Raw genomic sequence first — 27,835 nt, forward strand, 5'->3', positions numbered from 1 at the left:
ACGTAAAGACTGAAATGTCTCACACAAACCAATGCAGAGGTCGTTTGGACGCCAGCAGAGAACTCACAGCCTCAAATGCTGTTACATTTGAGGATATGATCAATTTTAAGTACAGGAGAGTTGGGCAATATTGCCAAAATCTTTTCATATCTTCCAAACAATTTACATCATGACACAGCATGTTTTCTGTTAGTTTAATAAAAAAAAGTATATAAGACTTAAATGCAAAACAAAAAGAACTGTTTTATGTGAAAATATAGAGAAAACTTAATGAATCAATATTTCCATCTGTACACTGACTAAGAGACGATAGTTTGACTAAACTACAATGGGATTGTGGCAGCTGTGGGGGTGGAGACTCCAATTTGGCCTCGGCTGCTGGCTGTTTGGTAAACAGCCAGCTGCTCTGGCTGATTACCAAACAGCCAGCAGCCGACGCTGCTCTCATAAAAGGAGCAGTTGAGAGTGGAGTGGGGAGATTGAGCATAGGCGCCGTCGTGCGGTCTGCTGAGTGAAGAGTGAATTGAATAAAGCATGTTCCCGAATACCTCGTTGTTGGAGAATCTCTGGTGCTTTGGGGGGAAACCCACGGGTGACGGCCATGGAGCTGTCACTGGGATATTTCTGAAAGCAGACTTGTATCACTGCCGTTGTATGTTCTTGTTCTCAGCCATTTAGATGACACACTTGTGTATTTAGATATAGGATTCCATCATGAAGTTATCTGATTTAATTAAAAATGGAAAGGTGAATAATAAAAACAAACTCATATGATTTAATACTATTGCCAGAGGGCCTGAGGAACACAGACAGCCATGTTGGTGCCTGATCCTCATTTAGTATCAGGATTTTTTATAGTTCTAAGAAAATATTTGCATTGATGCAATTTGTTGTCAGAATAAGCTCAAGTGGTCTACACAGGAAGAGGGGGTGGGGGATGGTCATTGTAAACAACTGTCTCCTCTGTTATGACACTTACATGCTTGCCATCAAATATAATGTTGTGTTTTATACTATTACACAACTAGACAGCACAGTAGTTCTAATTTCATCTTTAAGATGCTAGGCTTAGACATATAAATGCTATGTGTGAGTGAATACTAATAGTTTGAACAGAAATTCCTGGTTCTCAGGAATAATATTAGGTGTACGAATCAAACAGACATTAGTTATCGGCTTAATCTTACACTTCAATTAACTCTCAGGCCGGTTACACAAGACCAAGGTCCCCTTCAGCAAAGTCCTGTGAATATATTTTGCATTTGCATGGAACTGTTAGACTTGAAATGCACAAAGTGACCATGCCCTACAAAGTGAGCAAATATCAACAAAGAAGGCATTTCTGATGTAAATGCATACCAACAACCATCACAGTGCCAAACGTGTGACTGGCAGCCAATGCCTGTTCACGGATCACAGTCACCAAGTGCTCCAGTGTGACACCCAGCCATTAAGAGGCATCCGCCAGACTGCAGTGGTTCTTGTCCAAGATTATCAAAGACACAATACAGTGACATTTCTTCTTTTGAGCTGACATCTGATGATATTGTAAGTGCCTCAATGATATCCTCCATTTTGCACTTTAAACCTATTTAATGGATGCAGATCAGGAATGTAGAAATATCTCTTCTATAGATATTTCACATATCTGCTCAGGTTCTCCCTCAGTTTGTGTTGTTATTCTCTCGTATAAAAAACGGCCTTGTGTTATTTGCCAGCTTTGTAGTCACCAAATCAAGATCACCGGCTCTGCGCCAATTAACAGCATGTACTGTACATTTATAGAATGGTAAACACATAAAAACGCTTTTAGCCAACAGGTAGGGTAATTGCCTATAATGTACCATATTCTGTCTGTAATTATAATTTAAAACTCAATATGCAATTGTGTTTTTTCAAAATACAATTGAGTTGCTGATGTTTTTGCAAGTCTTTGAAAGTATTTGTAGTTTATATTTCGAGTCTGCGCTAAGGGAGTTGATGACATATTTCCATCTGAGGAGGGCTTTGTGTGCCATTGTTTTGGCTGCACGTGTAAAGAAGAGCATGGATGTGTACGTGTGTGATGGATGAAGCAGTTGGAGTGTGTGTGTGTGTGTGTGTGTGTGTATGTGTGTGTGTGATGGCTGGCACGAGCAGCAACGTCTGGACTGTGGACTCCCATAGAGATGATGTTAGAAGTATGTGTTTAGTCACTTAACGCAATTGCTCATTTGTGGCTCACACTAGCACTGTCCCTGCTTGTTATCTTCAATGTGTATTTCTGCGCGTGTGTACAAGTGTGAGTGTGTTTGTTTGAGAGAGTAAAGAGAGGGAGTCCGAGTCATGCTAGGTTTGTGTGGATGGTGTGTGAAAGTGCAGCTATGTTAAAGAACAGAAGAGCGTGTGCAAAGTCTGCACGTCAAACAGGCGACCTTCAAGGGGGACGACAGATGATTTGTTAATTTTTTTCTCAGGCTCTTTGTACAACATTTATGATTTATTTCTGAATATGATGCAATGAACAAGAGTGACAAATGAGAAATGTGAGTTTGCTGGCTTTTTTTTTTTTCATGAATTATTTGTTGTTTTGTGTGCACAGAAACTTGAATAGTCCATGAGAGGAATGGCTGTCATGTCCTATTACCTTGCTTACTTTTAGCTGTATTGCACTAAAATGACAAAAACCAGTTTAATGATGAGTATTTTCTCTCATCTCTCAGCTTCTGAGAGCAGTCGTGTAACGACTCGTGTGTAGACCCAAATGCACCCTCGACTCCAGGGATCTTTCGAACTTATATTCCACACTCTGGAAACGGCAGGCAGAGTCAACAGGACGAAGGGCTGGTAGGTTCTCGGGGAGTCGGACTAGCGGGTTAACCGGGGACAGGCAGGGTCGGCAACAGGAAATCCATCTAGAAACAAGTGCTGGAGAGTCTGGCAGCGTGCGTGCGTGGCAGGAGACTATATAGGGATTTGATTAGTGATCAAAGACAGGTGTGTGAACAGGTGAAGGAAGTCAGACTGACGAGGTGGGAGTGACTGAACCATAGAGTGAGGAGCTGAACTGTGACAACAGGTGTGTGAACAGGTGAAGAGAGTTAGACTGACGACGGGGAGTGAGGAGGGTGTGGAGCTGAAACTGTGACAAGTCGAGATCACAAATCACTTAGCTGATTAAAATCATTTAGTTAAACTACGGTAAAAGTGAGTTTGTCGTCTCTTTCCCCTTCATACCACCACAGCTCACATGCACTTCACTACGTACATCAGTACAAGTTTATTTTAATGCAATGTACTATATGTTGTATTTGTATTTACATGGCTGTGTGTGTGTATGTGTGTGTGTGTGTGTAAGGGAGACTTACAGTAGGTTGACAGTGGTTGAGTGTGAGAGAGGAATTTAACATGCATGATATCAGAGGAGGACACCACATCATGATGGGAAGAGTTGTTCAAAAGGGACGGAGAGACAGGGAAGACAGGGCGGTGGAGTATTCTTCCTTTCCCAATCATGTCATGCAGATATTACTGTAATTTTAAGACAGATATTGTATTTACTGGATGTCAGTAATAATATATTCTTTTGTGAAAATATGTAACTTGAATGAAGCATTGCTGACTGCCTGCTAGAGCCAACATTTTTGGAGGAGTTTAAAAACAACAACCGAAGAGCCGAGTTGATTGGTTGACGTGCAGCACGGAGCTGAAGAGCTGAAGTTTGGCTTTTGGGATTTAACTTTAATTTCCTGAGTTTAGCCATTTTTGTGTGTTTCAATTGAGCTATATGTGCTTCCTGACATGGACACACATCTGCAAGCATTAACATGTGTTCTACAGATTTACAGCACAGTAGGCAACACTAACGTAAACCAGTCCTAGGCACACATTGCAATTATGAACCACAAAGAAAGAAAACAATAGAGAAGGAAGAAGGGATCAGGGGTCACTGTGTGTGTGTGTGTGTGTGTGTGTGTGTGTGTGTGTGTGTGTGTGTGTGTGTGTGTGTGTGTGTGTGTGTGTGTGTGTGTGTGTGTGTGTGTGTGTGTGTGTGTGTGTGTGTGTGTGTGTGTGTGTGTGTGTGTGTGTGAGAGAAATATGAGTGTATTGGCTTGGCTGAAATGGGAATACATGAGAATGCTTTACTCTCTGTGGGGTGTTGCAGCATTGAGTTTGCAGATTCACTATTTGCCTCTTTCTCTACACTCAGTCACATACGAACACACAATGAAACAATATCAAGAATCAGATAAGCTTTGATGGTGTTGCTCATGAACTCAGCAGGTTGAATCTTTTTGGCTGACAGACAAAGGCCATTATGCACAAGTAGTGCCGTAGCGTAGACGACCGCTTCATAAATACTGTGATTCGAGTCAAACTGCGCTGAGCTATTGCTGTGTGAAGCCAAACAGTCTGACAGCTGCAGTATTTTACAAACTGGAAAAAACATCTTGATTGAACAACTACATCGCTGTGCAATTCTGTGTTGATCGTGTAACTTCAGGGCAAAACTATAAGCAATACATCACTGAGCTTATGCAACAAGTATTCAGGTTGATGTTTTTTCTTTGTAAAGACGTTGGTAGTGTGTATACTTAAGACGACCTGCACTTGTAGTGTTTTCCTTGGCAGAGTGACATCCACTTCCTCACACAAATCCTGCCGCCCCCACAGGACTTCGCATCCACGCACAATTTGTGTGTACACTGCACCGTATACAAAGACACATTAACATACTGTAATGTGCATTCAAACATAAGGGCCCAGCTATATAGAGCTATAAAAAGTGTTGCATACGAACAGATGTGCGGGACACTTTGTAGTATCTTGTACCGTCCTGCTAAAAATGGTATGGATTAAATTCGAAACAAGACATCATGTTGCTCACAGTTGCTGCTGTTATTGTTTTATTGCTGGATTTAGTCAGGAGTTCAGTATTAAACACAATAACAACTAACATTAAAAGCAATGCAAAGACATGCAAAGGGATTTCAGCGAACACATTGTACGACTTCCTGATAAGAAATAGCAATACGTTATTAATAAACTGTGAAAAATTGTAAAAATAAATTGCAAATAGCATCACCAGGTAATGTTGTGATCTTGAGAAAATATACAGGTTAACACCAACCCCATACATACACACACATATGCACAGGCACCCAACATAGGCTGCACATTCAAACACACGTATTTATTGTGCAAACCTGCAGGAGTAGGCGGTGAAGAAGCACTAAATGCTGGCGGCCCTCAGCCCCTCCCCTGGCTTGGCTGGATGGCACTGACTGATTTATGCAGACAGGGAAAGGAAAGAGAGTTGGCGAGAGATGGAGAGCGCATGGGGGAGGGAGATGTAGCTGAAGAATGATGTGGGAAGTCCTCCAGAATATATGTCTGCTCGTTGTGTGCAGGATGAGTTTCAAAATGATATAACGTTTCTGTGACACTCAGGAGAAATCTGCTCTCAAACTGTCCCGTGGCGATGGCGTTTCATGTCTTGGCTGCTGTGTCGTCACGCCGTGCTGTTTGGTTGCATTCACTGACTGTGTGTACTCTCTGCTGTGCCATGTCTGGTTGGCATTGACATTAGTAGTATGGCTTGTGGTTTGTTGTGTTTGCTCTGCTTGTAAGCTCTCTCGTCGCACACAGATATCAAACATGCATTATACAACTCTGACTCACGTGACTGTGGCCTCAAAGCCACACGCTCAGATGTGGCTTGTCATGCACATGTAGTAACACCCAGGTGGTCATGTTATCAAAAATACATTAAATAGGCTGCATAGTTTATTTGTTTGAGAATTCATAGATCGGACCTGCAGCGACTTCTCAAACTTGCGGTTCCAGCTCCTCAATTTCAATTCAATTCAATTCAGTTTATTTGTATAGCCCAATTTCACAAATTACAAATTTGTCTCAGAGTGCTTTACAATCTGTACACATAGACATCCCTGTCCCAGAACCTCACATCGGACCAGGAAAAACTCCCAAATAACCCTTCAGGGGGGAAAAAGGGAAGAAACCTTCAGGAGAGCAACAGAGGAGGATCCCTCTCCAGGATGGACAGATGCAATAGATGTAATGTGTACAGAAGGACAGATGTAGAGTTAAAACACATTCAATGAATATGACAGAGTGTATGAATAGTTCGTAGTAGGCATATTCCACAATGGAGACCTCCACATATTCATATATTCTGGTTTTCTTAGTCCTCTACTTGAATATCTTTGGGTTTTGAACTGTTGGATCGACTAAACAAGAAATTTCAAGACATAACTTGTAGAAAGCGACCATCAGTCAGGTTGACTGCCCTTCCTGGTTGACTTCCTGGTACAATTAACTTATTTTTAAATTGTTAAATGTGAAACAACTTACTGTCAACATTGTCCTTATGTTATCTTGCAGACATCATGGTCTAGCAAACAGATGAACAAGCATATTGCTACCCTGGTTGTCTATGCAGTAATTGTACTATCTTCGTCTTCTCTGTACACACAACATGTATTGCATGTTTTGGTTAGATGATGTCCTGTTCTGCTGATAGTAAAGTGATATTTTGTGATATAGGGCTGTATAAATGAAATTGACACAGCACATGGTTTCATGTTAAATGTATTATTATTTGATATATATACATACATGTATATATATGTGTGTGTGTGGATGAATATATATATATATATGTGTATGTATATATATATATATATATATATAAGCCATCAGTTTGAAACTCCTAGTTTCCCTTCAGGAGGCTCCAGTTTATACCAACTTTATTTAAATAATAAAGATAATGTTTGAACAACAGTGCTGTAATTGCATTATTGTATTTTATAGCTCCGATTTAACTGTTAGTATGCACTTAATTTAATTGCAGATTGTTTTGTGCGTAGCCTGAAGGAAGATAGATGGAGCTTCATGGGCATTGTGCACAGCGCCGTCTTTACATTGCCGCTGTCCGCATATCGCAGTCACATGGCAAGTTATGTAAAGGAATGCACGGTTCAGCGGGTTAGCATCTTTCGTCATCTGGTGATCTGATGCCTGTGAGTGTGTGAGTTGTGCCTGTAGACATGAACACTCACCCTGCGGTAGAAGAGGCACTGTATGACTGGGGGTCAAATAGAAACATGCAATATGCCGTGTGATGAGTTTATCATACGCTGTTAGCGTGTATATTATAAACATGTGTCGTGTAAGTGTCTGTGTATGTGTGAGAGTGTCTATCATGTGTTGTGTGTACCTAACAGAAGGACAGCAAATGGAGCGATAATTAAAAATGAATGTATTATATATTTTATGAGAAAAGGGAGCATACTACTGTACGTCTCTTCATAGCACAAATAAGCTAAGATGAGTCAGAGATATTTATGGTCATCCCCAATGGCCTCTGCCTCACTCCTCTTTCTGTGTCTCTCCTTCATGGTCTTTCTGCTCGCAGCATAACGTGCTTATGATTGAATAAATTGCTGGTTAATTAAGAGGGAACGGTTATCATTTGCTATTATATTTAACATGCTTTCACAAACCATGAAGTGGCAATTAGCATAAATTTACCGGGCCTTGGAAAGCTAAAACTGTTCTGACAACGTAGTACATACTACTTTCTGTATCTTTACAACTATGACTCTATTACAGCTGTAGACCACACTATAGGAGGAAATATTATATAATATTTTTATTTTTTATTTTCACATATACCACTTCGCACTTCGTTGATCGATCTTGGATGTAAGAAGACGTGCTGCAGCAGTTTACTCCTCTTGGCCCATAAATGCGTCAATGTTCACTTGTCTCTCCGTCACTTCCCTTCCATCCTCGATTAAATCGTTCAGTTCTCTCGTCTCCCTGCGGGCCTGAGCACACTCCAACATGGAGGGAGCAGCCACAAGCTTAACTCAACCTTTCACTTCACTAACAAAGAGGCCCGTGTCTCCTATTTTGGGCTAAGTGCTTCTCACAATCTGCAGTAAACTGTTGGGAAAACGAGCCCCTGCAGGCCACAGTGCTCTTGCATTAAGGATGTTCGTAGAGAACACAGAGAAAAGGATTAAGGACCCCCTCAGGCGGAAGAGGTTATTATGTATATAATAATATTTACGTGTGTGTATGTGGCTTTTAGCATATGTCTGCATTGTGCTTTATAAGAGCTCTTGGGCATCGCTTGTGAAAAGTTAAATTATGTTGACCTGCCTCATGCATAAAGGAAGAAGAGGGCCATATGGTTACATATCTCCAGGGAGGTCACAGGACCGTCCTAAATAAGCTGAGTCCTCCTTGTGTGTCCACCTCCAGCATCTCACACGTCGCACTGCGCTAACATGCACACACCACCTTTATCTGGCAGCGTACGCCTCTGTTGTGAGCTTCACTCAACCTCAACCTGATAGCCTGATGTTCCTGTTCTCTCTCGGTCTTTGAAACAACAGCAAAATGGTGCAATGCTGTGTTACATCACCGAGTCTCCACATACCATCTTTTTAATAAAAGTGTTTTTCCTTTTTTAACTTCTCTCAGCCGATTCACACAGCAGTGGGCGAGAGATCTCTGACTGGTTGTTCTGCTAAGAGAATGAGTGTTTTTATCCATCAGTGTCGTTTGGCCCCTTTTGGGGCTTTCCCATCGTTTCCCCCACGATGGCACAATGTGCTGCACAAAGCCAAGCAACTTTTTACCTTAATATTATATCTAATTATAAATCAAGGAATCGCTGTCTGTGTATCTGTCTGTGTGTGGGGATTCACTTTGCATATCTCAAGAACCATTCATATGATCTATTCACACTTGGTGGGTGTATTGCTGGGCACCCAAGGAAGTGCTTCTGTCGAATGTGGTGCAACTTAGACATGCAACACATTCAATATTAATAAACAAGCACACAACAAGCAGAGATTCAGGCCTCTCTGGTTTCAGGGCTCACCAGCATTATTTTTTGTGCAGAAAATAATTCAAATATAGAAAACATGAATCTGCAACACATGTTACACACCTTTACTCAAAGTCAAGACTGCACCTGGTGTTTTTCCTGAACCAGACAGTATTTCACTAATGTTTCTGAATGTGAGAAGCTGTGACTTGGGTGTGTGACGCAACTGTCACAGCGTGTGTATTGAGGAGTGTTGAGTGTGAAGTTGTTTGGATGAAGGGTTTTCAAGAAAGCTGAAAGCAGCAACACCACAGGCCGAGCATTTGGCCAGTTCTGAACAGTTGCTTTGCACTGGACTAGTATTATCAATTAATCTTCCAAGCTAATTCAGTTTGTCTTGGTATTTTGGGATAAAGAGTTTAGACTACTGACTTGTTATGTGCTGCTGTGGAGGCTCAGAAGGTAGATCGAGGTGGTCAGCTGTCCGTTGTGGTGGGTTCAATACCAGAAATGTTCTCTCCACTGCCAGGTTGGTTTGGTGTCTACTAAACCATAAAGCCAAAGAGTTTCTGGTCTTTCCAGGTGTAACTTGAGGTTACATGATAGTAAATATAAACAATTGTTGTACCTACTTCCTAGATTAAAACCTTCTTGTTCACCTCAAGGTTTCTCCTGTGTTCATGTACATGGTGTTCTGTGAATATGCAGAGACGAGTGTTGTAAAGCGGCACACCCAAATCAGATCAAAATGAGCTCGAGATTTGGCTGCTCTGGTTAAACAAGGCTGTTTTTACTTTTTGGATTGATTGATGTTAAGAACATGTGATGCTGGTGAACTAGATATTATAACCATCCTCCTATTCTTAGACTCAGCAAGCTTCAGTAGCTCATCCAATATGAAATACCCCATTGATACTTTCTCCACTCAACATGCACCTCTTTAATGTTGGTATGCAAATAGCCATCTTAATTCACGGCACAAAATGTGCAGCGTGATTCACTCTACTGGTTTTCTATGCCCTGCGCTGGCAACGGCTGAAGAGTAGAATGTGACCATATTTCACATTTGGTCGGACACTGAATTGGTGACACAAATCCCCACCTTGAAACTGTGGTGATTGTATAACGATTCGGTAATGCCATGTTGAACAGGCTTGTGAAGCATTTACATTTTAGAATTTGCAGCAACATACAAATTAAGGGACAATCTGTACATCACAGACCGTAATCTAAAGCATTACCCAAAAACGTCCTGAACCTATTTCCATCGTTTTCTCAAAAGTTTCCTAAAAAGTTTGCTGTCTCTTAACTCTAATGAGCAGATTAATCTATACTACAGAGCTGTATTAATATGTGTACACCAGATTATTGTGTCTGTGTGTGCCCACTGTATTTGGGTCTTTTGTATGTTGCATCCAGCACACTGGATTTATGCCATGCTCATGGGTTTTCATGATAATCCATCATATCTAGTTCTTATAAAAAATATATTGTTCTCTCTTCTCATTTTTTCTCTGTACCTGCAGGAAACGGTTGAATATGCCTTCCTCATCATTTTCACAATTGAGACCTTTCTGAAGATTATCGCTTATGGTCTGGTGATGCACCAGAATGCGTATGTGAGAAACGGGTGGAACATGCTGGATTTCGTCATTGTCGTCATAGGGTAAGTCATCAAGTTTAGTAATTTCAATTGACGTTTTTTTCTATCTAAATATAGTGTATAATGTATATTTGATTATACATATTACCTGTACCGGTGTGCATCATTCCAGGTGATCAAAACAATGTGTCATTTTAAAGACCAGATCATGAGGTTTTGTTATTTCAATGTATTTAGACTTTAATCTCAGTTTTTTAAATGTATTACTGAAAAGATCTCCTTTACAAAAGTTCTGACAGGTAGCAGCATATCAAACACAGTGTCAGATATACAAGTCAATAATATCCAGTTTAGTAATTGAACTATTTAAATTCAGTTGGATGCAAGTAGATCAGCCCATTATTTATAATCAAAACGGGTATTCAAACTTGAAGCTTCTTTCGTATTACAAATTGTAGTATCAGCTGGGTCAGGGTTAGGCTCGACAGTTCTGGAAATCAATAATAATTCTGAAAATATGTATTGAGAACCAAGAATCTCTGCTTTGTCACATTGAAGGAGCGTCCTGTCTTGAATGGATCATGTTAATGCGTATAAGACAAGTCGTAGAAGACTGCATAACAGTTTGACATTTGCAGTGTCCAGTGTTTCTGAGAGAGGCAGTCAGTGTTAAAGTTAAAGTTGCTTAAGCCTCTGCTCCAAGCGGCTAACAGAGACCCTCATACACCCACAGTATATGACCCAGAAAAGACAGAGAGAATATATCAGAGCTTTGCCACCATTGGAGTGAGTCACCATCTCTCCATACTCCATCTCTTTGCCAACACTCCCTCCCATTTTTTTTCTCACTGACTTTCTTTCACTCACACTCTCCCATCCAGCTCTGCTTTGTCTCTGCAGCAAGTTCTTCTACTCCCCCCATCCTTTTTGATCTTCTACGTCATGCTTCACAGTTTCCCATCTCACTCTGCCCTCATTCCTATCTCCTGCACGTTCTCCTCTCGTTATCTTCATCCTAATCACAGCGTCTTTTTTTCCTCCTCTATTTCCCTTCCTCTCTCTCCTCTTATACACACAGTCCAGTGGGCAGCTGGGTCAGATCGCTGTCTGCATGCAAGCATGCAGGATTTATCTGCCATGCAATCGAATGCATCGATGGCTGCTCATGCTATAAAGAGCGACTGTTCCTTGTACATCACTGAAATGACACACTGAAATAATACTGCCAGAATCCAAATATATGGCTCAATACGACCCTGAAATGGCTATTCGAAGTCATGTTACAAGGTCAGAGTTCAGCCCACTTCACAACATGCTTTAATATGTTTGTTTCTTTGTATTTAAAGAAGCAGGGCACGTAATGGTTCAACAAATGTTTGGAAAAGGTTGTAGGAGCTCGAAGTTTCAGTTTTGTGAGGATCTTGAATGCATTTCGTTGTTCAACAATGCTCTTCATAGAGAGAAAGGCTGGCTGTTGTCTAAACATTCAATATAATCCATTGCAATCTTTATGGCTGCTGTGGTCGTACTTTGCTTTTTATAAAAAAAGATAAAATATTGTTTGAGTAGGAGAAACGGGATTTGAGAATGTTAGCTAAAACAGATAGTTTGGAAATTAGCCTGTAATTGTTTAAGTGTCAGAAATGCATGAAAAATATCGAAGGTGTTTAAAGTATAATGTTACAGGGAAAAGCCTGTTTTCGTGATCTGTCTGACATGTGGGAAGAAATGTAATAGAGAGATATATTGGTTTTATTTAAATGTTAATGCCAGGGTATTTTGCTGGGTACACCACATGTTTAAGGCTGCCCTAATGAATATGTTTTATTTTAACAATGGATTAAATAACTTTAATTTGAACGGGTAAATTAAAAGCGAAAAACTATAGAGACTATTGAAGTATCACCCTAATCTACAGCTCCCCTCCCCTCTGCTTTTATGTAGCAACGAGCTGATGAGCACTTTGTAGCAAAAGAAATATTCCACATAAAGTGTATATGTTGGATTTACCTGACTCCAAATGTGTAGAATTACAGATTTACCATGAAACCAATGGATGCCTATAACAGAAGAAAAACAACTTTACAATTACTAACATACAGTTAACATAGTTTGCAAGATGATTGTCACGTGATTTCCATTCAAAACCACTTTGTATAATTCGTTAGTGAGCGAGGACACACATTGAGGTTATGCAGCTTGGCTGGTAAAGAAAGATGTTCTCCTCAGGTATATGCAGTAAAAAGGTTGATATGTTTTCTTTTGGACATGACTGGATGAGTAATGAAACCCCAGTGGCAGGCGGTCAGTCTTACAGCTGTGACTCAGTCTAACATAAGCCTGAGCAGACTGTGCTTATAAGACCTCACAACTCCTTCCTATCGGCGGCTTCATTCACTGCTTTTAGTCCACATCTTTGATGTGATGCGTCAAGATGATTTCCCCTCTTGGCTAGGTGAGGAATGTCTAACTGACTGTAATGACGTGTTATTTTTCATGGTGAGAGATTTGTTGATTTCACTTTGTGTTCACAGCTGGAATACATTCTTGTACTGCATTTATCTGCTGTTTGTGTACTCTTAGCGGCATTGACACAAAGGGGGCGGGATGCTGCTGCCCTACACTCTCAGCATCGCCCCTGGCTTTATATAGAAAATAAATAACTGACAATTGTTTTGTCAGGTATAAAAATTACAGTGTGGAAGCTACCAGTACGATGTTTATTAACCATTTTATTCCACCTATGAACATGAATGGGCCCTGTATTTATTATTATATGTGTAGTACTCTTGTTAATCCAACTGCATCCTGGTGATATCAGTATGGTTTGTGGGTGGCTGTAAAGTAAACTCATGTCGCACGCAACACTATAGTTTCACAGTTAAATGATGAATGAGCTACATTTGATAGATCAACAAAAATGTAAAATGAATTAAAAGCAGAGGTTTAAAGGAAACTTGTCTCAAGATGAATGATTATTGATATGCTTGTAATATCTGGAAAAAGTAGTCAGACAAAAAATTACATATCTATATTGTTTGAAAAAACATCTGCGGTAACAAACCACTAATTGTGCTGTTTAGAAATATTGCAGATTCTTTCCTGGATGAATTGATTGGTTGTTCTTCCTTAAGAAAATGCCTAGTATAACTTTCAAGTCAAAGGTGACATCTGCAAATATTTGTTTGTTTGGCACCTCCTTTTTAAATAAATAGAACGTGGAACATACAGCAAATGATAAGCAGCTCAGGCGTGAACATGTGGTATGTTATACAGTGTTCTCCTCCCCAGACTAATAGTGTGAGGTTTGCTTTCTGACAGACTCTTCAGTGTTGTGCTGGAGCTTTTGACCAAAGAAGAGAAGGCCGAAGACGAAGGAGATATCAACGATCCGTCCATGCACGCACACGGAGGTAGTAAACCAAGTGGGGGATTCGATGTTAAAGCCCTTCGAGCCTTCCGTGTGCTGCGACCCCTGCGGCTGGTCTCAGGAGTACCCAGTAAGTACTGAGCTCCAGATGCCAACACACAGGCAACCCATGTCAACCACATATAGATTCACTACGTCTTTTCTATATGTACTATGTACTGAACCCATATGAGTCCCAGAAAATTGTAGGTTGGAGGGTTGCACATGATGAGTCCAGATGCTCTTCATCCCTGAGGATTGTTTTTCAAAAACATCCATTCAAAATCTCTATCAGCGCCCTAGAGAAATGAGCTCTGTGATAAAAACTGAGCGTAAACACTAGTGACACATTTATGAACTATATGCTGTTCTAGATGTTCTGAAATATTTACCGAAACATTGGAAAAACAACTTCCTTCTTGTGGGGAAAACATTCAGTTGGCGGTAGCATAATCCTACACTGCAAACATACTGTACGCTCACATCTGTTGTTGATTAAAAAAAATGTTATAAATTAATAACTTCATATTAATGTAATCATCTTGTCATTATGTGAACCATCATGAACCACAAGAGGTTTTCTTTTGCAGTGAAACCAGGGATGGAGACTGGCACTGGTGCATCTGACGTTTGTCGCTGTATTTTCTGTACAACAGCTTCATGTAATGTGTTTATTTTTCTTCTTGCTTAGGTTTACAGGTGGTGTTGAACTCCATCATTAAAGCCATGGTACCTCTCTTTCACATTGCCCTCCTGGTCTTGTTCGTCATCATCATCTATGCTATTATCGGCCTGGAGCTTTTCAGCGGTAAAATGCACGCAACCTGCTTTCTTCCTGGCTCAGGTACGCCGTCTTGATTGTCTGTTGTACACATGAGATCAAGGCAACTTTCTAACCTACACAGCTTGTATTTTTAATACTGTAACAAGCAGTAATATTAGCCTACCGTAAAAAACAAACATCAGCATGCATTTCTCAATTCTGAAGGTGAAACCTGATATTTAACCTGACCTCATGTGGGCCCAGTAAAACAAGTGTGCACATTTTTTTTTTACACAATTCAACAATTTTAATTGACAGAATAGTGTATGTGCATTACATCCTGAATCTTAGAAAGTTTAGGCACACATTTTAATTATTTGATTTAAATCTCAAATTGGGAATAAAACCTGTTCAGTGTATTTCTGGTTTCAGGGCCATGACAAAAAGGACACTCTCCTATCTACTGTATATGTGCAGCCAGCTGGATTGGCAAGGCACCCATGGTCGTTGTCATTTCCGCCATCGACCACGGAAGAAATAACCACTAGTTCTGCTTTCTACTTGTTGTGGACCTCCCACAAACGTCGGAACATCTAACATGCTCACGTTTGGGTTCATTACATCACCAGTAGGCTCACACAGCTCGGTGACTTTCACCGACTACGTCCGGATAACTGCTGCTTCCAGCGCCATTAGAGCAGCAGCAGCCAGTTAGATTCACCAACGGCGGAGCATCTCAACGCTGATTGGCTTTCGAGTTGCGAATATTCACCAAAGTTTAGGCGAATATTCTCATCGGCCAATTCGCGTGAAATGCGGCGCCCGGCGAAAATCTGTGTCTATCTCAACCCCTCGCGTCTGTACGTTGACTTTGTATGGGATCTACTCGCGCGAAAAATTCGCAACGCTTTTGGTGTGAACGCATCTTAACTACTTGAGATCATGAACTCACCTTACCCACTGGTCTCAGCCTCAACCTGCGATGCAGGGCAGGTCTTTCCAAGAAAGGGATTCATAATACCGCAGTCATGACATTTTAAAAACTGACATGGCAAGTCTCTTCAAGGGTCCCAAACTTAAATTAGGTGGCCACTGGGCAGGTTGTTCACTCCTACGGGGGTCGCTTAAAAGTAGTGTTTGTGTTTCCCTCCCTTCTGTCCTTCATACATGGTGCTGCGCTGCATGTTCATTAGAGGAGTAACCAGTGAGAACGCTTTTCTGGAGAACAGCAGCTTTCTCCTTGCAGGTGTGAAAGTGAGTCACGTGACACTCCATGGAGAGAAAACGATTTGACCTTGTGGTCAACCTTTCTTTGAGGTTTCGAAAGTGTAAGGTGCAGTCGGTCATATAATAATTCAGCAGTTAAGCCTAAATGTAAAATAACTATTTCAAAGTCTTGCTTGATGATTTCTCCAATAACAACAATCAAAATGGGAAAAAGTAAAGAAACTTATCTGTAGGGCAGTTATAACAATACATTGTAAACATGGTGAGGGCCTGATTAAATCCTCTATAGGGGCTTTAGTTTGAGATAATGTTAGAAATAATGTTGTTTTCCTCTTTAGGTATGATAGCAGAAGAGGAACCAGCTCCATGTGCGATCTCAGGGCACGGGCGCCAATGCCGCATCAACGGCAGCGAGTGTAGGGAAGGCTGGCATGGTCCCAACGGTGGCATCACCAATTTTGACAACGTCCTGTTTGCCATGCTCACAGTGTTTCAGTGTATCACCATGGAGGGCTGGACAGATGTGCTGTACTGGGTGAGTCTCTGCACCACCAGCTCAACATCCTGTGACTGTCACACGCCTTTAGCTGAGATGTCAATCTAGATCAGACTCACAACAATAATGTGACTGACATTCTGATGATGAAGCTGCTGATAATTCCTGAGGCAGCTCTTATCACTCCGATGTGATTGATTGACTAAATGATTGAATGCATTCAACGACTCACAGCAAAAATAAGATCTCTTTTTTTCTTCACCTGAAGAAACAAACCTTTTCTTCTTGTTCTTCTTGTCTGATAGTTTCTACCTTTTAACAGTTGATTTCACTCTTTTCTCCCTCTCTTCCCCCTGTTCTCCTTCTTCTGTGCTGATGCTTGTTCCTCCAGATGAACGATGCTATGGGCTTAGAGCTTCCGTGGGTTTACTTTGTCAGTCTTGTGATCTTCGGCTCCTTTTTTGTTCTTAACCTGGTTTTGGGTGTGTTGAGCGGGTAAGCACCTTCCTCTCTTTGCTCTTTGTTTGATTTTCTGTCTGTTAACCGTCTACCTCTGGCTCCTGTAGGTCAATGACGCCATCGGATGGGAAACACCGTGGATTTATTTTGTTAGCCTGGTCATACTGGGATCCTTTTTCGTGTTAAACCTTGTGTTAGGTGTGCTAAGTGGGTAAGAGGAAACTTGTGCAGTGATTTTGGTTTGCAGTGTGCAAAGCGTGTTTGCAGTGGTTTGTTTCGCACTCTGGCACAGCTTACGATGTAATGCTAGAGCATACATATGGATGTAAGATCCTGACTATGTTTATATCAAAAAACATATTGAACTATTACTTGATTGACTATCGTGCATTTGGACCGTAAGATAAATGCATTTTCTTTCTCAGACGTTCTTCTCTGACCTCTGTTGGTGTCAAACTATCACGTTTTTTTCACAGCAACTGCAAAGTGAGCGTTCCCACCCCCCCCTCCCTCCCTCCCTCCAAACCTCCTGAGAGAGAAATTAATCTTATTCCTTGCCCTTCACTCCCTCTGTGCTACTAAACTCTCTCAAACCCCAGTTTGCTCTCCCAGCGCTGTGGAGTGGGGGTGGGGTATAACAGTAGAATTAACTCTGGATGGTTGACCACTAAGCAAAGCCAGTTTTTCATGAAATGGCAACCAGGTTAACAGAATCTCCAACTCTAACTCAGACACGCCTGCCGGATGCTTTAGATTGTCACAATGTATTATCTGCATCAACTATCTAAATGCAGTTTTAAAAATGCTTTTCTATCCTCTTACCATCAACTGTCTTTGTTTTTGTCTCTTTCTTTGTCAAACCTTAAATATGATATGATATGATATTCCTTTATTTGTCCCACAGTGGGGAAATTTTAAAAAACACAGCAACGGTGCACATCAGAGCATCAATGAAAATAAATAAATATAAAACACAAAACACAATAACGATACTAAAATACTAAATATACAGGGGAAAATTAAAGTATAGTGCTAAGTCTGCCAGAATCTCCAGCGATCTACTGCAGTGCATGCAGTAATGTAATACTGTAATCTAATGCATCTCATTCTCAGAAATGACATTATTCCGCCATGCACTGAATACATTAACGTATCGTCTTCTGAATTCCTACACATTCTAGTTTCCACAGTCGTTGTTTTATATAATCTGGGAGTTTAGACGCTGTGCAAAAGTGTTGTCTTTTGGAACCATCTGTCCATCTAAATTGCCTTTTTCTGTATGATTAAGATGCTCGCCTGAAGGATACGTTACTGTACTTTTGACTGTAAATAAAGTGCCGTGTTGTCAGTCAGATGGTGTACATCTCCCTCCAGCTGCTAGGGTACACAAGAACAGGCATTTACAGGTTGTGGTTGAAGTGAATATGCAGTTGAGTTAAGAATGTCATAGAGACTATTAAATACAGAAAGGAAGATATTTGTATTTCCATTTCATGTATAAAAAAAATAAGCTTTTTTTCTTCATTGCTGTGAAAGTAAGTTTCTCTTTGTGCATGCAATTGATCATTTATGCACTCCTTTGTGTTTGTGTGCCTCTGAATAACCAGAGAGTTCTCCAAGGAGAGAGAGAAAGCCAAAGCTCGAGGAGACTTCCAGAGGCTGCGTGAGAAGCAGCAGCTGGAGGAGGATCTGAAAGGTTACTTGGACTGGATAACTCAGGCTGAAGACATCGACCCTGACAACGAGGACGAGGGCGAAGGGGAGAGCAAGCGCAACCGTAAGCACCGTCCCCCGTTACTCCCAAAATAATCCTGCGCTGGCAACACAGCAGCCATCCAATGCTAATCCAATCTGTTACTTCAACTTCAGAAACTATGCAGGATGGTGTATTATTGTTGGCATGAGAGGGTTGCAAACTATCATTTTATATTTATATTTATATATATTTATATATATTTATGAAAGACCATTTCGCTGGAGGAGAAATATGTATCCTAAAATACTGTTTAAGGCAAAAAATGCTTTTTCTGGCACTCCCGTACCCATTTGAGTGCAGAGTTATCTATTTCTTTTTATTGCACCATATAATAAGTCCACGATGTTGACACTTGTCTAGCACAGATGCATTGGGTATTAAGCAGGGAAAAAGAGCCTTCAGGCTAAAACATGACCTCCTCATTTTGCATCAACCTTTAATAATCTTGCAAAAAAAAATCCACTAGACAAGATGGCATGTCAGCTTTTCCTACAGTAGCATCAATAGTGCATAATACAATTCATGTTGGGCTTGATTAAGCTCTTCAAGAGTAATTCTGGGATCTATAGTAATAACTAACTGAAGCAGAGGAAGTACGTTAACAATATAAAAACATTTGCTGATGGATTTTTCTCTGAATAATGCAAAATGATTGACAATATCCAGGCTAAGTCAATGACACTTTCTTGGCCGTACACAGTACACACATGGATACATACCTAGATAACGGAGAGGCTCTATTGGTTCAGAGAGCGTCTTCCTCTCAAGGTGTTCACGATAAACAACGGTGTTTGAAGCAGAGCGGTGCAGCATGTTCTTATCTTCACACTCAATGTAAGTCACTGATGGAAGTGCAGCACGCTGTGAGTACCACTAGAGTTTATCTAAGAAGAGTAAAAGGAAATAAATATGTTACTTGAGCTCTTAATCCAAATCCTCTTTATATAAGCAGCACACATGATGCACAACAGAAACGGGTTCACCTTATATTTTGAGTGTAGGGTCTTTATTTTTTACACTCTTACAATCAGTCTTCCCTCATGTTTGATGTACTTGTCCATTTACTTTCACCTCTCCCGTCTGTCTTTTCCTCTAATCATACTTCATTTATAAAGTTTGACTTTTAGGGTTCTTTAGAGCGGTGGAGGCTCTGTGTGACAAGGAGGCAAGTCCAAACTGCTTTCCCTCCACAACCATCCTGGCTTTTGTTGTCTGTCGACGACACATGAGCCCCTGCTAACACGTTAACGTGCAAATGATTGAATATGCACTGTAACATGTTAGTTCAGGGCCTCGTCACCTGCAGGCGCTTCCAGTGACTAACAGCTGTCCGTGTTGTTCTTCTGCCCTTCTCAGTGTCTGCAACCCCGGTGGCTCCTGCTGCTCTTGTCATTGTTGGATATTGATATTTTGAATACTGTTGTTGTCCTGTGGTGCTTGTCTGCTCTGACCCATTTTGATAGCAGTCCATTCTCGCCCCTCATGTCCCTCTGCTGTGCCATTGTGTCTGAATGCATGGGCTTGCATGCATTACACATGAAGGGGTGACTCTGGCTGACCTTACTGAGAAGAAGAAGAAAGGAAGGTTTGGGTGGTTCAGCCAGTCGTCCGAAACTCATGGTAAATCCAGTGTTTTGCCTCCAGTGTTTTTACGCTTTTGTGTATGTGTGTGTGTGTGTGTGTGTGTGTGTGTGTGTGTGTGTGTGTGTGTGTGTGTGTGTTAGATGCTCAGATGACAGAAACATGTATCAGTTTTCACAAAATGTTCCGATCAGAACCAGATCAGACCTGAACTCAAAGCTTTGCCTTTTGTGAGATCTCTTGAGCAAAAACAAATTGATAAAAACTTTTAATTTGCCCTAACTTCCTTCTATTAGTGAAGAAGGGTTGATCTGTTCTTCACAAATACTCTACATTATTGATGAATGTATCAGGACTTAAAACTAGGAAATTAATGAAAAAGATAAGCAGCAGTGGCCTTAAAATCCCAGGTGAAGCATCTAACGTGACTATTGGATGAGTCTGTGTGTGTTTGTGTGTGTGTGTGTGTGTGTTAATGTGCAGCCTAATGTAATACCTCATCACTTTGTGCTTTACTGTTTTGTGAAATCCGTCTTGTCCGAGCATCACAGCCTTTTTCCTGTTTTTGTCCTCCACGTTTTGTTTTTTTCAAAGGTTTACTAATTCTAAATAAAAAAACATTGTACTCGTGAAATGAGTCTGACAAGGATACACATACAGCTACGTTCGATAGCAGGCGCACCCCGCTTCCTTTCCACGTCCCATTTCAAAAGCAGCGGCTCAGTGTGAATGTAGGAAACAGGGCTAAACCCAGATCACTACTCCAGCAGTCAGCACTATTTTCAGAGCTGAGATCTGTCCGACTACTCAGGAATCAAAGCCAACACGTCTGCATAAGCTAAGCAGCAGCACACACCACGCTCTCTCATACCAGTAAAAACACTGAGATGTTTTGCACAGTTAATCATCATCTGTCTGCGCAGACAGTCTTTCCGCAGCGCTGGCAGGATTGTGACTGTGGCATTTCAGAGACAGTTTTAAGAGCTCTGTCCTCCTCGGCCAGCTCCCCTCTTCTCTCTGCTCCCTCATTGTGTGCATCAGTCAGCCTTCGTAGAGCATCTGTCCACTCGCCCGTCCCATGTCAGCTCCCTTTCAGCACTTGGTAAATGATACTTATGATGACAGTGATGCACAGCCACAGAGCATCGTTCCTTTCTTTCTATGAGGTCAAAAGTTTTGTGTCTGCAGCATTGCTTTTGAGATATATATAAAAAATTCACCTCTCTCAAATCGTTTTGATGCATCTATTTAGTGTATTTTTTTGGGAGGGAGAAGGATCTTTTCTGATTGATAAAGGATGTTCTTTAGTGTATCTTCCTTGCTTCCTTTTGAAAAGTGTCAGAATAGCCCAATGTGATGAAGGCAGTCTCCGTTTGATTTCTTTTCAAACTTCTTCCCCTGAGATGCACTGCACCGTGTCTATGTAAAAGAATATCTTGAGTATTTTTTTAGTAAATGTCTGCTTCATTTGCTGCTTCAGCGAGCGTTCCAGCCAGTGAAACAGAATCCGTGAATACCGAGAATCAAAATGTGGAGGAAGAAAAAACACCATGCTGCGGATCTCTGTGGTGAGAACTTTGCACAACAAACCTTTTCATAAACAAGACCACATATATTACATGTATCTACTTTGAGTTAATAAACTAAACCACTGCTACAGAGATACAAAATAAATATACAACAGTCTCCAGCACTACAGCATAAACAAACCCTTTTATCCTGTATAAGTGCTCCTCTCTTTACTTTTTGAATTGCAATAAAAGACAAATGGTTAAAGCAAACAACTCTCTTACATGTGTATATGGTCTTCCTACCCTGGAAGCTGCTGACTCTTGTGGTTTAACATGCTTGATGTTGTTATCAATGAGCCATAACAACCAAGCAATGCTTCTAACTCACTTCTGCTACAATCTGCACTTTTCAACTTTGACAAATTCTTCTTTCTTTCAGTCAAAAAATTTCAAAGTCAAAGTTCAGGTCAGTATCTTTGTGTGTCTCTGCTTGGTCCGTTGGTCTGTTAACGTGAGCGTTACTGCCCAGCATTAGATTATACTGATTTCTTTTTGGAAGTGCTTGGCTTTCATTTTACTGAATTTTAATGAGACTTTACGAGGGATGATAAATCAACAACTTTTAGAAAGTCAGCATGTACCACAAGGTATTTTTGGAGCAAATTCTTACGCAGTATTTTTCAGCCCATTTACTGAACAGCATGACTTGCAAAAAATATATTGATGCCATTCCCTAGTGGCTCTCCCTCCCCCCACCCCACCCCACTGCATTTCTCTTAGTAATAGAAACAAACTATGATTTCCTTGAAATAAAACCTGAGGTATTTATTTTATTGTTTTGAGAATTCAATCTTTGTGACCAGATCCTGTGTACCTCTAAAATCAATTCATGAGCAAATTGAGTCACACTAACGTTATTTTCCGCACTGACATTGTGTTCTCCTCCTCTAGTCGACGCTGGCGCCGCTGGAACAGGTTCTGCCGCAGGAATTGCCGGTTGGCTGTCAAATCGGTGCCTTTCTATTGGCTGGTCATCATCCTGGTGTTCCTCAACACACTCACCATATCATCAGAGCACTACAACCAACCTACGTGGCTGACACAAGTGCAGGGTATGAAGAGCACTACAGTAAACATCAACACCGATTGATTCACTTTATTCCCCAATTTGTCTGTTGTTTAGTTATTTACTTACATTTCATTTTCAATGAAACTTTTTTTTTAAACATTGTAAAGGATATCTTATTATTCCTCTTAATATTGCTCTTTCCCTTATTGGAATATACATGTAAAACAAAATATTCGTGAAGATTTATACATTCTTGTTTTATTTCTAGAAATGAAACGTATGCATTTGTGTGTGTGAGTGTGAGTGTGTGTGCTAGTTGTGCAGTCTTGGTTTAACAGGAGCAATGATTCTTTGCAGGATTTAGCAAAACATTTCCCTTTCTTCATTCCATTGTGTTTCTTCAATGTTCTGGGTTTCAGACATGGCCAACAAGGTGCTGCTCTCCATGTTCACGTGTGAGATGTTGGTGAAGATGTACAGTCTCGGGCTCCAGGCCTACTTTATGTTACTGTTCAACCGCTTTGACTGCTTTGTGGTTTGTGGAGGAATCACGGAAACCATTCTGGTGGAGCTGGCAGTCATGTCTCCTCTCGGCATCTCTGTGTTCCGCTGCGTCCGCCTGCTGAGGATCTTTAAGGTCACGCGGTAAGACCGTGCTGCGTTCGTGTACGTGTGGTGTTCAGTTCATCACTCGTCTCTTCTCTCCACTGCTTCACAGTCACTGGCAGTCTCTAAGCAACCTGGTGGCGTCTCTGCTCAACTCCATGAAGTCCATCGCTTCTCTGCTGCTGCTGCTCTTCCTCTTTATCATCATCTTCTCCCTGCTGGGCATGCAGGTGTTCGGTGGAAAGTTCAACTTTGATGCGACCCAGACCAAAAGGAGCACCTTCGACAACTTTCCCCAGGCCCTTCTCACTGTGTTTCAGGTATTTACTGTTCAGATTATGGATGTACACCACAGACACGTCCAACTGAATGGAAAACATTCAGCAGAAAATATTCAGATACACGTTTTAAAAGCTGTTGCACAATTGTATGCAGAAACAGACATGCCTCATTATGCTAAGAGACTGTGGAGGGCTGAGATAAGAGAACTAGAACTAGACCAATAAATCAGCCGGCTGATACTGGCTCACTGCAGATAATAGTTGAACAGAAATGCCAAGCTTGGTTTGATGGCATTTAGAAACACAATTTTAAATAGTTTGTCCACCAAAAAGCTCTGACAAGGGGATTTTTCAACTGTCAAATGTACCGCTTGGTATATAGAGTGGTCCCTTCTTAATAAACGAGAAGAATTCTAAGGGAACTGTACCAATATGTTTGTTTATGTATGTGGCAGCGGGGTGTGTTTAGGTTTGGCTGCAGAGTGCAGGGCTCTCAAGTTTTGAAGACAGGCAAGAGTGACATTTCCACCCCCACACCCCCCAGAACGAAATTTTCTGATATCAGTCAGTCGCGCGCAATTCCAGGATGCTTTATTTTAATTGGTTGCTGGATTAAATCTTACCCAGATACAACAGATACAGGTTTTTTTCTGATTGGCTATTGTGTAGCCCATTTCTTTTTTTTGATTGGCTGATAAGTGGCTCCACAGCAGAACTCCAGGGGAGCGCTTGATTCCTCCACGGTGAGGGCAGCGCGGCCAGCTCATGTTTGCGCGCTGCGGCACATTAAAACATTAAATAGCCGAGAGTTATTTTCAGCGTGAGAAATACGATGTGTGGCGGGAGTGCGTGACTTAAGACACTTCGAGCACTGAAAGTCAGTGCTCGAAGTGCTCAAGTGTCCGGTAGTAGACACAGCCATTGTCTGCGGTCCGAGCGTTGGAATAAAACTTGTTACCAAATATCCCTCTGGTTGTGCATTCCTTGGTGCTTAGGGGGGGGAAGCCTACTGGTGACGGCTACAATCCTGTCACAATGTTAAAAAAATAACAATAATGCTTTCGGTCAATTTAGAGTTAATCTTTTGTGCCCCAAAATATTGATGCAAAATCAAATCCAGTATTGTGTTTGGCTATTAGGAGACATTAATGGATTGTTGCAATCCTAGTGCTATACATGAATATATAGGTTTTGTGCCGGGTACTGTATTTACATTGATTTAGGTCACTCAGGGACAATTCCTATTGGTGGTGCACTACCTCAGTGTCAAAATAAGAACCATATATATATATTTATCCATCTTTCAACAAACATATGCATCTCCTGTATCTCTGCTCATTTCTTCTCAACGGGGACTGAGGGAGTTGTAGCATGTGAAAAAGTGTTGTCACAGTTTACTATCTGTTGGAGTACATGTGAATGACATAAGCTGACAGGAAGTAAACATGATCCCAAGCTGTTGCTTAGCAATGCAGATCTGTTGAAACGGTCCTGTTGATGTGTCTCCTACAACATTTTTGATCCTGATTTTAGATCCTGACCGGAGAAGATTGGAACGCCGTTATGTACGATGGCATCATGGCGTACGGAGGGCCTTCCTCTTCTGGGATGGTTGTGTGCTTTTACTTCATCATCCTCTTCATCTGTGGAAACTGTATCCTCCCTCACTGATGCAGGCATACTTTAAAGTGTTGGAAGAGTGAATACACGAGTTAACCGGCTCTCATCATTTCATCGATTGAAGACATCAAGCAGTTATAAAGGTTTTCTTTCGAGAGAATCGGCCTTTACTCAACCCTTTGCTCAGATATCCTCCTGAATGTCTTCTTGGCTATCGCTGTGGACAACTTGGCAGATGCTGAGACTCTCAACACAAACAATGGAAGCAAGAAAGGGTGACACCTGGATCGTTTATCTCTCTGTGGCAAATATGTTCATATATGTGCTCAAACTGTACTTTTTAAAACAATATGTATCTACATTACAGGGTGATAAAGGAGGAGGAAAAAGATGACAAGGTATCCGTACTCTCTGGATCACACTGTAGCTTGTCTTTACAATTTTAGGGGTGATACTCACTTTCTTTCGTGTTTGTAAGGAGGAGGAAGAGGAGAATGACCCTGCGGCGGAGGAAGAGGATCCAGAAGTCCCATCGGGGCCTCGGCCGGTCATCTCTGACCTGATGAAGAAGGAGAAGATCACTCCTATCCCAGAAGGAAGCGCCTTCTTCATCTTCAGCCAAACAAACCCGTATGAAACACGTTGTGCTCACACACACGGAGTTGTACAAAATGGTCGCGCCTCGTATCTCACTGGACTCTTCGGCTGTGTTTCCTTTGTCCTCCAGGTTTCGTGTGTTTTGCCACAAACTCATCAACCACCACATATTCACCAACTTCATCCTGGTCTTCATCATGCTCAGCTCCGCCTCACTCGCCGCCGAGGATCCGATCCGTAACTTCTCACCTCGCAATATTGTAAGTCCACAAACCCTCAACAGAATTGTATTTAAGGCTTATAAAATACAAAGATAAGCAAAGATGAGTAACTTTATTAATATATGACTTTTCTAGTTTACACAATAGTTTAGTATTTTTAGTCTCAAATTGTTGACCGCACTAGTCGTTTTGCATGTTTTAGCTCGTTTATTACGACTCACATATGTTACATTACTACTGACCAGTTTCCAACGCATTCATCAGTTTATTCAATGATTTCTTTATTTAGAAGCAGCATCCATAATTATGTTTCAGTAAGTCAGTTAACATTTTTGATATGCAAGACAAAAGCAACTTCATGAGATCTGTTCTTAACCACATCGTTGTCTTGCGAGGATTTAAAGCATCTTTCACAATAAGTAAAGCATTTATCGATTGTGTTTGAGAGTTTAGGTGCTGACGGTCTCGATACTCAGCAGCCATCGTTTAAAGACATTCACAAGATGTTTTTGACAATGTTGTTTGTCTCATGAAATTGTTTTAACAGCATTCTTCCTTATGAATGCAGTGCAGCTCACACATCTCAGATGTCAGTGTCCTTTAACACACCATGAAGAAAAGCGCTTCTGAAATACATATATTAAATGAAACTTTGTTGATATCTGGAAATCTTTACACTTATGGCACGGTACACTTTGGCTTACAATAAAGTTAAGTATACAATATATATTGTACAAGCTAAAACCGGCAAAAACACTTATCGTCCAAAACAACTAAACATTCAGCCAGGGGTCTTTTTGCAGTCCATTGTAAGACTGTTTTCTGCACTCTGAACACTAATGTTCTGTGGTTATTTCTGACATATATTGCATATACATGATGGAGTAGTAAAAGCACCTTGCACTATATGAACTAGTCATTGGATAAGTATTGAATTTAATGTGTGATATTAACTCAAACAACTCTTTCCAGAAAATGCTTCTAATTTTATAGATTTTTAAAATTCATTTTCTTTACATCTAATGTATGAAGCTGCGCAATGAACTGTCTTTGTTAAACATGTACGTTGCTTTTTGCAGATACTTGGTTACTTTGACTATGCTTTCACGGCTATCTTTACTGTTGAGATCGTATTGAAGGTAAATGCCATGTGTCCCTGTCCGTGCTGTGAGTAACCACACCCCAATAACACTGCAAACGTCTCGTTGCCTTCCAGGTCCTAGGCTATGCAGATTATGTCTTCACTAGTATGTTTACATTTGAGATCGTATTAAAGGTAACCCCTTAAATGACAACGAGAGCCTTGCTGCATTCTCTCCTTGTGTGTCACCTGCCACTCAGTACAACCTGGCTTGTTTCCTTTCTCTTATTTGCTTTTTTCTTCACGGCACCTCTTTTAAAAAGCTAAAATATTGGAGTTACTACTTTGCACACACTTACACAAACACAAGATTTGTTCAAATTACACTAATCAAAGAACTCAAGATGGGGGAAGGAAACATCACATCTACATTACATACTCACATACTCGGGCAGTCATCGCTGAAATGATTTCGATGATGCAGATATGTCAAACATGAGGCAACCTTTTGCGTGATGCAACACATTTTAGTGGGCTGTTCGGACACCGTTAAGGCATTGGCTGGAGTTGAGTTCGAGATCATCATCAGGGAGGTGTTCGAAGTCAACTCCAGTCGAAGCCGAGTCCATGCCTCTCGTACTGACTGCCCTTCAGATTACCCATAAAAGAGGGGGCAAAACCAATCATGTTCCTGCCGACCATGGTTCAGTCTG

At 41.0% G+C, this 27,835-nt stretch overlaps 1 protein-coding gene across 1 annotated transcript in view; it reads left to right on the forward strand.

Annotated features, from left to right (window-relative positions):
* Window positions 1-16,321: 16,321 nt before the first annotated feature.
* Window positions 16,322-27,835, forward strand: part of cacna1da (calcium channel, voltage-dependent, L type, alpha 1D subunit, a) — a 34,546-nt gene continuing 23,032 nt past the window's right edge. Inside the window, exons 1-13 of the mRNA XM_056437376.1 lie at window positions 16,322-16,379; window positions 18,407-18,576; window positions 20,098-20,175; window positions 21,617-21,704; window positions 22,599-22,759; window positions 23,136-23,361; window positions 23,435-23,642; window positions 25,137-25,257; window positions 25,411-25,498; window positions 25,591-25,621; window positions 25,702-25,853; window positions 25,951-26,080; window positions 27,121-27,180. Coding sequence (XP_056293351.1) covers window positions 16,366-16,379; window positions 18,407-18,576; window positions 20,098-20,175; window positions 21,617-21,704; window positions 22,599-22,759; window positions 23,136-23,361; window positions 23,435-23,642; window positions 25,137-25,257; window positions 25,411-25,498; window positions 25,591-25,621; window positions 25,702-25,853; window positions 25,951-26,080; window positions 27,121-27,180 — 1,527 coding nt within the window. The 5' untranslated portion in view covers window positions 16,322-16,365. The remainder of the gene's footprint in view (window positions 16,380-18,406; window positions 18,577-20,097; window positions 20,176-21,616; window positions 21,705-22,598; window positions 22,760-23,135; window positions 23,362-23,434; window positions 23,643-25,136; window positions 25,258-25,410; window positions 25,499-25,590; window positions 25,622-25,701; window positions 25,854-25,950; window positions 26,081-27,120; window positions 27,181-27,835) is intronic.

The sequence above is a fragment of the Pseudoliparis swirei genome, chromosome 18 (genome assembly GCF_029220125.1).
Source record: "Pseudoliparis swirei isolate HS2019 ecotype Mariana Trench chromosome 18, NWPU_hadal_v1, whole genome shotgun sequence".
NCBI classification, from domain to species: Eukaryota; Metazoa; Chordata; class Actinopteri; order Perciformes; family Liparidae; genus Pseudoliparis; species Pseudoliparis swirei.